General features: G+C 52.4%; 7 protein-coding genes across 7 annotated transcripts; 4 read left to right on the forward strand and 3 right to left on the reverse strand.

The window, feature by feature from the left end:
• Positions 1-384: 384 nt before the first annotated feature.
• Positions 385-2,685, forward strand: EI97DRAFT_366924 (ATP synthase-like protein subunit alpha; the record flags this gene model as incomplete). The annotated part of the gene is made up of 8 exons (XM_033795057.1): positions 385-474; positions 636-784; positions 850-906; positions 965-1,085; positions 1,136-1,601; positions 1,802-1,943; positions 1,994-2,413; positions 2,466-2,685. 8 exons carry the CDS (start codon positions 385-387, stop codon positions 2,683-2,685), a joined length of 1,665 nt encoding a protein of 554 aa, XP_033658863.1.
• A 1,142-nt stretch (positions 2,686-3,827) lies between these two features.
• EI97DRAFT_454533 (uncharacterized protein) lies at positions 3,828-6,973 on the forward strand (the record flags this gene model as incomplete). Its single annotated transcript, XM_033800553.1, has 6 exons — positions 3,828-4,037; positions 4,089-4,362; positions 6,141-6,410; positions 6,467-6,716; positions 6,793-6,863; positions 6,918-6,973. The coding sequence occupies 6 exons, from the start codon at positions 3,828-3,830 to the stop codon at positions 6,971-6,973; spliced, it is 1,131 nt and encodes a 376-aa protein (XP_033658864.1).
• Positions 6,974-7,316: 343 nt separating this feature from the next.
• Positions 7,317-9,101, reverse strand: EI97DRAFT_26730 (uncharacterized protein). The gene has a single exon (XM_033794254.1). The coding sequence runs from the start codon at positions 8,989-8,991 to the stop codon at positions 7,327-7,329; it is 1,665 nt and encodes a 554-aa protein (XP_033658865.1). The 5' UTR covers positions 8,992-9,101; the 3' UTR covers positions 7,317-7,326.
• A 242-nt stretch (positions 9,102-9,343) lies between these two features.
• EI97DRAFT_368636 (uncharacterized protein) lies at positions 9,344-10,136 on the forward strand (the record flags this gene model as incomplete). The annotated part of the gene is made up of 2 exons (XM_033795146.1): positions 9,344-9,845; positions 9,898-10,136. The coding sequence occupies 2 exons, from the start codon at positions 9,344-9,346 to the stop codon at positions 10,134-10,136; spliced, it is 741 nt and encodes a 246-aa protein (XP_033658866.1).
• A 358-nt stretch (positions 10,137-10,494) lies between these two features.
• EI97DRAFT_429381 (uncharacterized protein) lies at positions 10,495-11,258 on the reverse strand. Its single transcript, XM_033797427.1, has 2 exons — positions 10,785-11,258; positions 10,495-10,720 (listed from the first exon to the last, which is right to left on the reverse strand). Exons 1-2 carry the CDS (start codon positions 11,165-11,167, stop codon positions 10,552-10,554), a joined length of 552 nt encoding a protein of 183 aa, XP_033658867.1. The 5' UTR covers positions 11,168-11,258; the 3' UTR covers positions 10,495-10,551.
• An 800-nt stretch (positions 11,259-12,058) lies between these two features.
• On the forward strand, positions 12,059-12,824 carry EI97DRAFT_454537 (uncharacterized protein; the record flags this gene model as incomplete). Its single annotated transcript, XM_033800554.1, has 3 exons — positions 12,059-12,325; positions 12,365-12,564; positions 12,650-12,824. 3 exons carry the CDS (start codon positions 12,059-12,061, stop codon positions 12,822-12,824), a joined length of 642 nt encoding a protein of 213 aa, XP_033658868.1.
• A 6-nt stretch (positions 12,825-12,830) lies between these two features.
• Positions 12,831-14,243, reverse strand: EI97DRAFT_497951 (uncharacterized protein). Its single transcript, XM_033802532.1, has 2 exons — positions 13,601-14,243; positions 12,831-13,527 (listed from the first exon to the last, which is right to left on the reverse strand). Exons 1-2 carry the CDS (start codon positions 13,743-13,745, stop codon positions 13,076-13,078), a joined length of 597 nt encoding a protein of 198 aa, XP_033658869.1. The 5' UTR covers positions 13,746-14,243; the 3' UTR covers positions 12,831-13,075.
• Positions 14,244-14,530: the final 287 nt, after the last annotated feature.

Here is a 14,530-nt window from a genome sequence, read left to right on the forward strand (position 1 = left end):
ACGGTGGTGATGTGTATAATGTGCCCAAACTGCACAACTGGTATGAGGCATTTAGTGTAGGTCATCACTTTCCAACGCAAGAACAATATTCTAAGAAGAGGCTCCGTAAACTTAGAGCACTGCCCTTCAGATCATTCAGTAGCGAAAGTTTTCCGGGCGATATAATTTATGGGGTTGTGAAGTCCCAAGTTGGATCGCGTCCAAGATGGAGGTGCCCGTTGCGGCTAGCGCGCCAAGTGATGGACTTCTCAAGGTTTGCCGTCCTCCATCCGTTGCACTTTCCCAGCGTCTCTTTTCCTCCACCGAATCGCACCTCCTCCCTCCATCTCTGCATCAATTCAATTGATTGCAGAACCCTCCCCGTAGCCGTTAGAGCTCCTCGAAATGTTCGGACGCGCCCTCCGCCAGTCGAGCCGCCGGGTCGCTGCAATCTCTGCCTCGGGCAGAATTGCGTCGGTAAGTCCATCGAAATCCGTCGCAATTGGGCCTGCCTCCCATCTCGCCATCATTTGCAGCGACAATTCGAAGTTTGCGACATCAATGGCATTGCGGCGAGGCGTCGTGTGCGCTGCAAAGATTGCTACGCCGGCCGGAGGGAGCTGTTTTGGTGAGCCGAGCACTGACGAGAATTTCAGACCCGTACCACCCCGTTCAACGCGGTGCGAACCTACGCCGCCGATGCGAAGGCATCTCCCACCGAGGTCTCCTCTATCCTTGAGCAGAAGATCCGCGGTGTCCAGGAGGAGCAGAGCCTTGCCGAGACAGGTCGCGTCCTCTCCGTCGGGTATGCTCCAAAACATGGATAGAACTCATCGAAAGGATCATTGGGAGCTGACAATTGGATGACAGTGATGGTATTGCCCGTGTCCATGGCATGACCAATGTGCAGGCCGAGGAACTGGTCGAGTATGTCGTCATACAGAAGTTGCCGCGGCTGTGTCATGGAGCTGACATTCCATCACAGGTTCGCGTCCGGTGTCAAGGGCATGTGCATGAACTTGGAAGCCGGCCAGGTCGGTGTTGTGCTCTTCGGTTCCGATCGTTTGGTCAAGGAGGGCGAGACCGTCAAGCGGACGGGCGAGATTGTATGTCAATAAGGCATTTGAACCTACAACATCGTGCTGATAACGATTAGGTCGACGTTCCCGTCGGCGAGGCTCTTCTCGGACGTGTTGTCGATGCACTCGGAAACCCCATTGATGGCAAGGGCCCCATCAAGACCAGCGAGAAGCGCCGCGCTCAGCTCAAGGCTCCTGGTATCCTTCCCCGCCGTTCCGTCAACCAGCCCGTACAGACTGGTCTCAAGTCCGTCGACGCTATGGTTCCCATTGGCCGTGGCCAGCGTGAGTTGATCATTGGTGATCGTCAGACCGGAAAGACCGCCGTCGCTCTCGACACCATCCTTAACCAGAAGCGCTGGAACAACAGCAACGACGAGACCAAGAAGCTCTACTGCATCTACGTCGCTGTTGGCCAGAAGCGTTCCACTGTCGCCCAGCTTGTCAAGACCCTTGAGGAGAACGATGCCATGAAGTACTCCATCGTTGTCGCCGCTACCGCCTCCGAGGCAGCTCCTCTGCAGTACATTGCTCCCTTCACTGGTTCGTATTCTCTCTTTCTTACGCATTTCTTCCCTCTACGCATTTCTTCCCTCTATCCTTTCGATACGGGTCTGTGCGTTGCGCTAGCACCTTTTCGTCCACCATGCCAAGCCTTTCCCTTCACTTCGTCTTTCATGCCCTCAACACTACGCGATGATACAAACATGATGAACAGAACACTAACTGATATGATTACTAAGCAACGAGCATGGGCGAATTCTTCAGAGACAATGGAAAGCATGCTTTAATCATCTATGACGATTTGTCCAAGCAGGCTGTCGCGTATCGTCAGATGTCCCTTTTGCTCCGTCGTCCTCCTGGGCGTGAGGCTTATCCTGGAGAGTATGTGAACCCGAAACTACGTCATCGTTTTGGAAGGCTAATTTTCGTAGCGTCTTCTACCTCCACTCCCGGCTTCTGGAGCGTGCCGCCAAGATGAACGACAAGCACGGCGGCGGCTCTCTCACTGCTCTTCCCGTCATTGAGACCCAGGGTGGTGACGTGTCTGCGTACATTCCCACAAACGTCATTTCCATCACCGACGGCCAGATCTTCTTGGAGTCCGAGCTGTTCTACAAGGGTATCCGCCCCGCCATCAACGTCGGTCTTTCCGTGTCACGTGTCGGTTCCGCTGCCCAGCTCAAGGCCATGAAGCAGGTCGCTGGTTCTCTGAAGCTCTTCCTGGCCCAGTATCGTGAAGTTGCTGCCTTCGCTCAGTTCGGTTCGGATTTGGATGCTGCTACCAAGCAGACCCTCAGCCGTGGTGAGCGTCTCACCGAGCTCCTGAAGCAGCCCCAGTATAAGCCGATGGCGTAAGTGCTCTTGCATTGATAGTTGATCGTGTCCTAGCTAATGAAATTATAGTGTAAATGAGATGGTGCCGCTCATCTATGCGGGTGTCAACGGTATCCTCGACAATGTGCCCGTCAACAGGATTCTCCAGTGGGAGTCTGATTTCCTGGCCCACCTCAAGGCTAACGAGTCCGACTTGCTGGCTACCATTGATCGTGAAGGAGCACTGAGCAAGGACACTGAGTCGAGGCTGAAGGAGGTTGCGACGACTTTCACCAAGGCCTTCCTGTAAACGCTAAGGTCTTTTGAAGTGGGTTTTCTATTCCTGGGCGCGTTCTAGTGGGTTCACCATGTGCTGATTCGAGGGGTATAGATGTATAATAGAAGATGCGTCCGCCCGCCATCAGCTGTTTCAATATGGATAAAAGATGTCTTTTGAAATGTGGTGCCCGCTGCATGATGGGTGGTTAACCGGTGGAGTTGAGCGAAATGTTTACTCGGCATTCTCAGCATTTTGCCTTGCTCTGCATGGTTCTCAACATCCTTCCCTTTGTCTCTGTATCTAGCTAAATGTGCTGTTTTTTCGTTCATATTTGCAGCTGCGTGATGTGATTTGGGGCTAGAGACCAGCAACAACCTATCAATGCTAGTAGTGCTCACTCAAAAAGCTCAGGTGCAAAGACCATACTAGTAGCAGGGAAGATTATAAGGAGGAAGAATAGCAGTAGAACAGTAGAAAACTAGACCTAGGTAAGGGGGTGTAGCAGGACGTAGGACGTTGACCTTCGTAAGACAAGCCCTGGAGAAACCGCCACTGTAGATAGCCCTGACATAAATACCAAGGCCTTCGGAGGCGTGTAAAGAGAATAGAGACGTAAGCGCATTGCTTAGACTAACGATAACTATGTTTATGTGCATTAAGTAGTAGCGGGAAATTCTTTGTATTCTGTAATATCTATTGTTTTGTCAAGAGTGTTAGAAATGTAGCCTGTAGAGCTTTATGCTTTTGCTCTGCCTCATAGGGGGAATTAGGCTTCTAAAATTTACAGCATTAGCGCGTTCTGTTAGGTAGGTATTCAGAACCCCTTTTCTAGGTTCTATTGTGCTCCTGCGAGAAGAAGGGTTATTTCGACTAGGGATAACAATCTTTCTATACGCTTATTCGTAGAGCAGATTCCGTTGGCTACTGTTTGAACTCGTGTATGTAAAGTACTTGGAGTTTCCTATCTCGACGAAGCCTCGTAACACTATGTCCTTTTGCTGTATGTAGAATCAAGCTGTCGAACTCTAAAGCGTGGATATGACATTGCCCACGTTGGTGTGACCTGTTCTGCCCCTATTCCTCCACCGTCTATTGTACCGCGCGCAAGGCTTTATTTCCTCGGCCTCGAAGGCCTATTCACTTGCATCTTCCACACAGCATTCGAGACCGTCATGGATGGATCATTTTCAGAGCTTCTCCCATGGGATCGGGCCCAAATCAAGTACTCGCCTCTGAATTCTCATCTGCCATTCAATGAGGGTGTTGGTGAAGAGCTTTGCAAGACTGAAGAAGAGTTGGAACAGGTTGCACAGCAGAGAAAACTCCGTGCTGCAGAGAGGATGGTTGAGATATCCAAGCAGGCATATGAGAGGGAAAGGGCGGTGGATTTGGAAGGACATCGGCTGCGCAAAAGAACTGAGAAGATAAATTAGAAAGCGAAGAATTCTAAGAAGTCTAAACAGTATAGCGCAACCACTAGAGCTAGAGCTAAGGAGAGTAAGCGCTTCTACTGCGACATCTGCGACGTCGCCCTTCAGTCTAATCCGACATTGAACAAGCATCTGGCATCACAGGCACATGCCACTCAGGAGGAACTTCGTGCTGGTGGGACTACCGCTCCTCCCTCAAAGGAGACTTTGCACAAGCGGGATTATGTGGCAAAGATAAAGGAATCCAAAAAGTACTACTGCCCAGTTTGCGACTACAGTGCGCTATCGAAATGTAAATTGAACATTCACAACAAGACGAAGCGTCACCTCAAGTTGGTGGGAAGGATTGAGGGGTCTTAAGCATGGTGGACAGCCTTCGCATGTCCTTTCACTTTTCATTTCGGGATTAGGAATTTGCACAATGTATGTAATCAGATAGGTTTGCTGAAGACAAATACACAATTCGTAACCCAGAACTCTATACCAATTGCCAGTCCTTTACTCCTCCTATTACCACAACCCCTCATCTAAAGCATCAAAGCCCCAACTATCAGCACTAAAGCCGTCAATCCCATCCCACTCCCATTTGGAAGGCATCGGCTGCGCAAAAGAACTAAGAAGATGAATTAGAAAGAGAAGAATCCTAAGAAGTCCAAACAGTATAGTGCAACCACTAGAGCTAGAGCCAAGGAGAGTAAGCGATTCTACTGCAGCATCTGTAATGTCTCCCAGTCCAAGTTGGCATTGGACAAACGCCTCTTTACATCGTAAACGCCTTTCGGACAAATCGAGGCCACTTGCTATTCTCCTCCTCTTTGTAATTATTGGTCCTTGCTACCAATCCTCCTGTGAAATTCGTCCCACTGCCAATGTACAAGCAATATTGGTGGCTCTCATTTACCATCAGCACAGCATAAATCCCCTAGATTTTACCCTGTGGCGTCGGGAGGTCGAGAAAGAGTTCTGGGTTCGGAGGCGAGGGTTCGAGCAATACAGCGGCGATGCTTTCGGAGACAGTGATGGGGACAGCGGTGATGATGGAATCGAATTCCTGTTCAAGAATCTCAACTTGGGGGTTATAGTACCATCTTGACAGATTCTTGACAGCCCCAATGAGGTTCTTGAGAAGGTTGTGAAGCCCATGCAAGGTATCATTCACCGCATCGACCCTACTCCGCGGTACAGCTCTAAAACGGAAGCCGTTGAGTCGGTGTTCAAACTTGTTGATTTTAGAAACCTGGTAACCCCTACAGCAAAACAGAGCAATAGATCAAACGTCTACGGGCTACGTTTCTATAACTCTTTACAACACAATAGCTAGAACAGAATACATAAAGAATCTTATTACTACTTGTTGCATACACACATTGCTATCCTTAGTCCAAGCAACGCGTTTGCCTGCAACCCTCTCCGTAGACTAGTTATAGTCTTTTCCTGCCTCCATGCCACAGACATACGCTTGAGTAAGTACTGCTACTATCTGCATGCTCTTTCGAATTAGGGAATTAAGACCTCAGCTTTCTTCCAGCAAGGCGGAGTAGTTCTTCAGCATGTGGCCACGTTTTTACTTGTGAATATAAGTAGTCCTTTCTAGAGATCCAGCTTATGAGTTTATACCCCGGCGTTCTTAGCTCTAAACTGGCTAACTTCGTGTACAAGGAGCTTCCTTTCTTAAGTACATAGGCAACAAGGCGATTGTTCCACCGCGGTCTTTCATCTATCAATTTGACAGCACATGTCGCAACGTGCCATCCAAGTCTGATGCGTTTAGGAGCTGCTGGCGAACGGGAAAGCACCTTCAGCTGATATGGCTAAACACCAAGCAAGTGATCAGCAGGCGGGTAATAGCATCTGGATATTCGGAGAGGGGGGAATCATGATCGTGATTCGTCCTCGATGTGCCACCCGTGGAAATGGTACAGTGGTAGTTACAATCGATTCGCTGAGGACGGTCGTGAACAGCAAACTTGGGGAGGCAGGCATCATCAAACATCAAACAATCCCATCCTGTGGCACAGTTACATCAATGAATAGTATATATCCTCACCGCTACAGGCATCCCTCGTGGCTCCACTGCTTTCGAATTGCTTATACATACGAGAGGCCCTACTTCAGAAAGTGCCGCCGCGGACCACGACATGATGATGCCATCGCCCAGTACCCTTATCTCCCTTTTCATTCTCACTCTACGCTTTTCCACAGCCTCCCCCGTCGCCAATGAAGCTACCGCCCTCCCTCAACTCATCCCCGGCCCTGGACTCCCCACCCTCGAGTCCCTCAACCTGACAATGGCCGACCTCCTCGCAATGGACCTCCCTGACTTCCGTACGCAAACCCTTAATCTATCTCTTCCAGCATTAACCCCTTACACCTTCCTCCAGCATCCCCATCTCCCTCCCCATCCCTCTCCGCAAACCCCAGGTCCCCACTCCATTGCGCAACCCACCCAGCACGCTTCACCTCTCCCCTAGAAATCCGCACCTGCTACGGCTACCTCATCACAGCCGGCACGCGCATGTGTGGAGTTCCCGCTCGCAAGCCCGATGAGCTCCTTGTGGGCGTTTTCTGCCAATATGGCGACACGCTCATTGCTGGGATCAGTTTGACGGGAAATGCGGAGGCGAGTTATTGGTACGTTGGATTTTCCTTGACCTTGAGAGAGGAAGAGAGAGAAAAGAAGTCGAGGCTGATTTTACGCGCATGGTAGCCGTGATGTTGCGAAGGCGGTAGCGTCGATTACGGAGCAGTGTGCACGTCCGCAGGATGGTTGGGTTGCTGGTATGTTTTACTTCTCGTTATTCGGCATGGAATTTCAAACTGATGGCGCTTTAGGTTATAATACGGCGCATGGAAACGGAAACCTTGAGGTAGGTGTGGGGAAGGCTTAAGCTGTCATGGGCGCCGGCAAGGGACCCTATCAATATAAGTCCGTTGTGTCTGAACAGACAATATTGCTGCATGCGCTGCTCCGCTTTAGGAGGCACGACCAAAAGCGAAAAATTCTGTCTCAAAAGGCTCTTAGATCCATTGTGATTAGGCATTTCCTTGTACCTTGTTTGATGGCCGGAATCGTTCCCCTTAATGATGCGCTCTCGATAGGCCCAATGCGTACTGTACACAGGTTACCCCAACTCCTGCAAATGCTGCCATGCAGATACACAGTGACCACCGATACGCCTTGCCAACCCGTAAGAAGAATTGATCATATCGAATCAGGATAATGGCCAATGAGTCCCCGCCATTAATCGCCATCATCACCAAGCCCAAGGGCCGCCTTCTTGAGACTGAGGTCTGTTTGGAGCTGCTCGATCTTCTTCTTGCATCGCTGCTTGTAGAGAATGTTACCGGTTAGCTCAAGTTGCTCCTGAGCCTTTGCGATCTCCTGCTCCAGCTCGCGAACCTCCGCCATGCCTTGTTCAAGGCTCTCTTGAGCTGCAGCCGCTTCTGCATCCACCTCCTGGTCGCCAGGACTTTCAGCGTCATCGTCCTCGGATTCGTCGTCGTCCGGAGAAGTGGGCGCATTGGGGGTGGAGGCAGCGGATTCTGGAGCGGAGACTCCGTTCTCCCCAAGCGCATGGGCGGCGACATCGTGCGCTGTGATCGGTGTCTCCACCTCCACCTCGGCTCCACCCTCGCCAAATAGACCATCGACGTCTTCCTCGTCCTCCATCAAACCGGCTGCAAGTGCTGCCTCGAGCTCATCGTTGTCAACCTCAACCTCCTCACCAGCCTCATTCTGAAGCACGTATTCTGTGGTTTCGGCGATGTCTTCTTCACCCTCGGCGTCTTCCTCTGACGTTTCCTCTTCCGTGGTCTCTGCTCTCTCATCTATGACCTCCCACGTTGCCTTGCCGCCATTTTGCTCTGCGAGCTCATCAGCCTCCAGCAAGGCTTGAACTTGTGCTTCTCTCTGCTCGATCTCGTGGTATGACTGGCGCGGACGGAAGCGACGTTTGCGCACCCAATGCATTGGAGGCGTCAATCCATGCGGATACTGGTATTTATGTGGATCAACCTCTTTCGGAAGAGGGAATCTCTTAGCTTCCTCTTCGCTCTGTACAGGGCCCAAGACCAGTAGCATCTGGCACACGTCTGCAGTCTTGACCCAGTCCCTCTTGTTCCAGCTCTTCATGGACTCAATGACGCACGGTAGGTCCACCATGGTAGCCGCATACAGGCGACCCTGAACGTTGACCATGGCCCGACGGCCCTCGCGGTCGAAGAACCTGAAGATGACATTCGTTCCACCCTCTGCTTGAGGCTTGCCAATCTTCTTCTCATCGATCGCTTTTCTCACGAGGTCGCAGTCTGGTCCGGGCTGCATGCGAAGGATGAATTGCGACTCGATAGCCGGATCCACCTCCGCATCTTCGGCCTCACTGTCGTATCCCACACCTGGCGGTCTGACTGGAGGTTTGCCTAGGACACCTTTGATCTTGACGATGCTCACACCCTTCGGCTGCGTTGAGCCTGCCGCAGGCTTCATCCTGATCTTAAGCGTGGAACCCTGGCGGACAGGAGGGCGAGGCGGCGGGGCGGGTTGCAATTCCTCGTCCATCTCATCGTCCGAGGTCACCCTCTCGAGAGTTTTGAAAGTCGGTTTTATCTTGCGCTTGGTGCTGCGGTTGGCATCCTCGCCATTCTCCTCTCGAGGCCTCTTCTTCAGGTTCACCGCCTTCACAGCGGGCAATATTGGGTTCCCGTTCTCGTCGAACTTGGGTTTCCTCGTGTACTTCCGCTTCGGCTTCGGAGCTTCGGCTGTGTCGCCAGGCGCTACAGTGGAGGGAGCTAGCTTGAACTTGATCTTCGGCGCTGACCCGCCGGGCGTGGGAGCTTCGTTCGCAGGTGAACGTATAGGCGCGCCATCCGGGGCGGCCGGCGGTTTTGCCGTGAGCTTGAGCTTCATTGTCTGGGAGCTCGAACGAATGTGGGGAGCCGTCGTGGAAGTGGCAGAGGGAGGCCTTCAGGGCGACATGGGCGTCGCCTGTGTGTTGCGAGCGACTGGACAAGGCGAGGTCTGCTTCTTGGAAGTGAATGAAGTCGCGCCAAGCCTTCTTGCCCCAGTCTTGGCATGCAGCCGTGAATTAGCGGCCGCACTCCCTTGTCACCTTCAGCGCCGAACACCGAGCTCCTACAACGCCGCCAGTACTCTCTGAACGACGCCTTTTCAACTGGCCATGATGCAAAACTCGGCACAGATATAACGACAACCCAACCGATCGGACCTCTGCACGTAGACTATACGCCTGACTGCCAGCATGTCCACTGGCGAAGTCTCCGCGCTCTTCAACACGCTGCTGCGTCCAGCCGTCCTTTACATTCTGCGCGCCGCAGGCTTCCACAGCGCCAAACCGTCTGTAGTAGATACGCTGGTGGATCTGACTGCACGGTACATGCTACTGCTCGCGTCGCGGACAGCCTACAATGCCTATTCGAACCATAATGATCTCACGCCCGACCTCACAGATGTGCGCATGGCGATGCAAGACTGCGGGCTCCTAGTGCCCACTCTTACCGGGGCCGAAGAAGTTTGGAAGGAGATGCTCCGGAGACCTTTGGAGGAGTACGACGAAGATAGCGGGGCAAGAGCAAAGGAGGAGAAGCGACGGCTTGATGAAGACACCGAAGATGTGAGGAAATTCATTGAGTGGGTCAAAGGGGATGTTCACAAGGAGATACGGAGAATAGCGGGGACATTGAAACCTGCGCTCTCTGCAACGGAAGCATTGGACGCCATAGAGATGGAGGACTATCTGACTAGTATGTTTGCGACAGGGTTGGGCATTCTGTCACAGGGCTAACGGCCGTGCAGCACTCATGAAGAAGCACAGTAAAACAGGCGTCGAGTCCAGGTTCCAAGGGACCGTCCTGGGCAATCCAGGTGATCCTCGACCCATCAGAATTGAAGGTGGGCCAGCCGAATCAATACAGGAGTGGTGTAGGAAAACTCGAGAACAAGCTGCGAAATTAATCAAGGAGGTCGCGGAGCGTACGAATCACGTCGAAGAGCCGACCGATAGTCTTGAGACCCTGGCTATGGATACTCAGTGAGGAGCTTGCAATTATGTTTCTCTTTTTTCCATTGGGCATAGCGATGGCGTTCTGTGGATCTTGCTTCTGGTAAGGAGGCAAAAACATTCGAAAGAATTGCGGCATTTCCGGAACTATATCACGTCGAATATCCAAACGGCTTTTTTGTGGGCTGGCGTACCGCATTGAAGTAATTTGGAAGGGAAGGGCCCTATCTTAGGTATTACAACTATCAATGGGAGCTAGAAGATAAGAGCACTGCGTTTGGCATATATCTCGAGCATGGAAATACCATGGTGTGGCTAAGATGGTTATATGATTCGTATACAGCAATTACGTATCATACAGCAGCTTTAGCAGTCTACACCAAAGCACGGCCTGCAAGATTCCTCCCGCCGCTATCCTTCCGGATCATCAACATCATAACGACTTCAATCTATCCAGGTCCAGCCCAGGAATCCGCCGTGGTAGCCGGACCGCCCGGCCCAGCCCACCACTTCGGATTGGTAGCAGGACCACCTCGCTGTCCCAAGCGTCCCTCCTCCACCTCCTCCGCCCTCTGCTTCTTAATCGCCTCTCTCGCTTCGGCCTGCTCAGCCTTCTTCCTGTTATCCAAAGGTTAGCAAACAACACAAACGTATAGATGGTGCACTTGTATCCCTCACATACCGGTCCAAATCCGCCGCCAGATCCACCTGCTCACCCCCAACCTGACCACCCGCTCCACCCCTCCCGGCAACCGCATCCGCCACTTTCCCCTCCCCGGGCATGTACATCTGCTCGCCGTCCAGCTCCCTGTGGCGCCCGACGTCTTCTTCTGTCAGGCCCTTGGCTTCCTCGCCAGGCCCCGCGCCGCGCACGCCGCGGGCTAGACCCCATTCTTGCGCTTCGCCGGGTGAGGATTGCGTCTGTGGGATGCGCTGTTCGACGATTTCGGCATTGTTGCTGGTGCTGTTTGCGGCGGCGTGGGATTCAGAGGGGTTCTTTGTAGCTGGGTTGGCGGGGGTTTGGTAGGCGTCCGCAGTGGTGGGTTGGGAGGGTGCGCCGGACATGATCGTGGGGTTTTCGAAGTGGAGTGATTGATGTGTAGATAGGTATGGCTTATGGCGGGACTAGGATGATGTGAACATCTGCTCGTCAATCAGGAGGGAATGAGGATTGGGAGAATCAGTCTCTTCAAAGTGGGGGGTTTCAAGTCGGTGGCGCGAGTGGATTTATGTTCGTTTTCCTTTTCCTGGTGCACTGCATATCAAAGTGGTGATCGTTGATGAGTCTATACACTATGACGTCATTATCCCCGATTCCCAGATCCGATTCACGCCCATTTTTGCTACTTCTCCACCCCGAGTTTTACCTGGCATACGAGTTGTCGTGTAAGCGAGCTATGATGACATGGCGTAGGCGGAGCCACCGCGCTCTGGCTGTCTGGTGGTTCGGGTTGGGTCGTAGCCTGTTTACATAATAGCTCAGGGGGATAGCTATCTTACGGCGATTCACAAAATGCATTACATCTACTTACAAACACTAAGTCCCTGCACTTTAAACGGCCAAGTAAACACCGTAGGGTTGTTTTTGATTTAATGTAGAATACGTACATAGGTAGGAAGCGATGTCAGGTCCATCGAAGTCTCCTACCTAGTCCCTGAAACTCCACGCAATGCAGGACAACTCCAAAAACGTGCCGGTGAAAACGACGTTTTGCATGTCAACAAGGTATAAACCTCCGTAAGACCGTACTGTCAAAAACGAAGAAGGTGTTTTCCCTCACAACACAGTTGTCTTTCCGAAATGCGAAACTCCGTGACTCCAGCCCACTGACTGCATAAAAAATAGTCATCCCTCCGAGCCATAAAAACCCCCATTCCAACCTCCTCACCTCCTCCCCCACAATCACAAATCATCGTACAAGAAGCTTCCCTTGCCCGAAACGAACAAACCAAACCATGTCCGACATAGCAGCACCCAGACGATCCCACTGGGCCATCCGCGGCGCCCCCGGACCCGATCAATGCAGTCTCGCCCTCCGCGCCCTCGCCCCAGGTCTAAACATCACCACCATCCTTCTCGCGCGAGGCGTGATTCCAGATAAGGGATCGGAAATGCGTATCCCTGCGCATGCACGAGATCTAGCGTTGGCTGCGATACGTCTCCCTCCTCTTCAACCTCCTCATCTCCACCCTTCCAAAAGTCCAAGTCCGAATCATCAATCGGTCAGTGTAACTGCTACCAGTCTCTAAACATCGATACAGGCATCCCTCGGCATCGCCCTCGAAACCACCACCATCATCCTCCTATGCCGCACACATATTCCCTCAGTCAACGCGATCTCGGGCGTGATCAGCAGCGCCGAGGGAATCGGCCTCGTGCTCTCCGTCGTCGCGCTCACGTATACGTTTAGCACTGAGGTTGTGGTTGCAAGGTGGGCGATGCTTGTGCAGGGAGCTGTTGTGTATGTTTTATTCCTGTTCCTGTTCCCCGGCGGTATATTGCGGAGTCATGGAATATGATTGACACTGACCACGATGGGATTGTAGGCTCATTTATCTAGGCAAGGGGCAGTATTACTCGAATAAGGAGTTGTTCACGAGGGCGAAGGCGAATGCTGCCGTCAAAGTTAGTGTGGACGCAGAGCAGCCCGGGTATAGGTCAGAGGAGGATTCTAGGTCGGAGGAGGATTCTAGTACCGAGGAGGAGTATGATTCTGCATGATGGGGATGGAATGGACTATTGCAGACCCATTATCATTAATTAGGTTACTATATGGTTTACTCTACCGAACCACCCCTTCCCGTTTATGTAGCAATGAAGCTCGCCCAGAAACCCTCGCCATCCCAGTGCATTCACGCCAAGCGCAATATCGCCATGCTGAGGAAAAGAAAAAGAAAAAGCACACCATTCGTAACCCAAAACTCCATACCAAATGCCCACCCATCACTACTCCCATTACCACCACCTCTCATCTAAAGCACCAAAGCCCCAATCACCAGCATCAAAGCCGTCAATCCGACCCCAGTTCCCACTGCCAACCCATTCGCCGCACCCTCCGGGCCCGGCGGCGTCTGACTCCCCGTAGGCGTAGCCGTCGGATGGACAACAAGCGTCCCATTCCCATTCCCATAGCCCCCTCCAACGGGCATGCCCGTCCCCGTAGCCGTAACAGGCGACACAACCGTCGTCACGCTCTGCGTCTCTCCAGTCGAAGAAGAAGCAGGAGCAGCGCCTACATCACACCGAATACTCCCCTCCTGGACGGGATTCGTGGCAATCAGCGCCGGGGATGCGAAGGTGAATTTCGCAGACCCGGGGACTTGGCCGGCGGCGTCTTTGAAGAGTTGGCATGTTATTGCTTCCAAGGGGGCGGAGGCGGGGTCCGAGGTGGATACGAGTTTGAGGCCGCAGATGGAGGGCATGTCTTGAGGGGGTCGTTAGTATGGGTTTGAGGGTTTGAGGGGATATGGGCGAGTGTGGAGTGAATGGATACATACCAACGACGACCAGTTTGCCCACTTCTACCGTATACGTCTTCAACTCTGTTGGTTGCAGACAGGGCGTTTCCTGCAGCGTCACGGTCGCGGCATGGCTCGTTGATGCGAGGGCCGCGAGGGCCGCGGCAGCGGTATAGGATCTCATGATGATGATGGGTAAGATATTGTCAACCTGAGTGAACTCCTAGTCGACAGCCGGGATTTGTGTCCGCAGTAGTCTTCCTCAGTTCTGTATTCCTATGGTATGATGATACGAAGGAGCCGATGTGCACTCTAGCTTCCAGAAACTGGGATTTGGTACGGAGGCAGGGAAGCCGCGAGTTAGGGCCGAAGAAGAACTACTCCGTAAAAACTGTAAGAGCGAAGAAGAGAGGGAAATAGAGAAAGAGTCCTTGACGGAGAAGAAGCCTCGTGGGAAAATAAGTCAGGTTCAGACAACACACAAACCGAGTCTTACACCAACCACCCATCCACCCCCATATATACCCCTCATCTTCAAACCCAAAAACCCTCAGCCACGACACCCATAGCAACCACACAAAAATAGGTAGGGCCAATCGGTCCTCTAGGATTGCAAGGCGCGTTTTGGTGCCACTGTGCCCTGCGTAACTCATCAGCAGTTAAAATCGTTTGGTGAAACAGATCACCGTTGAAACGGGGAGGATGGGAGGAGGTTGGGGTAAGCCTGCCAAGCCTCCCCAGCCACGATGACGCTAACCGAATATGGCTTAGAAGGTCCGGGCTTAGAAGATCGCAGTTTCAGAACCCAGGATACGGAATACCCCATCGATGAGTTGTAATGATTGTTTGTCCTCCTGGGTGCCGTGTCAGGCGAAACGGACTTCATCATGTGCTGGACAGTAGGAACGAGGAGGTGGATCGGAGCCAATGTCCGACCTGGAACCTTGATCTATCTATACGCAGCCCAAG

This window comes from Westerdykella ornata (genome assembly GCF_010094085.1).
Source record: "Westerdykella ornata strain CBS 379.55 unplaced genomic scaffold EI97scaffold_1, whole genome shotgun sequence".
Classification (NCBI taxonomy): Eukaryota; Fungi; Ascomycota; class Dothideomycetes; order Pleosporales; family Sporormiaceae; genus Westerdykella; species Westerdykella ornata.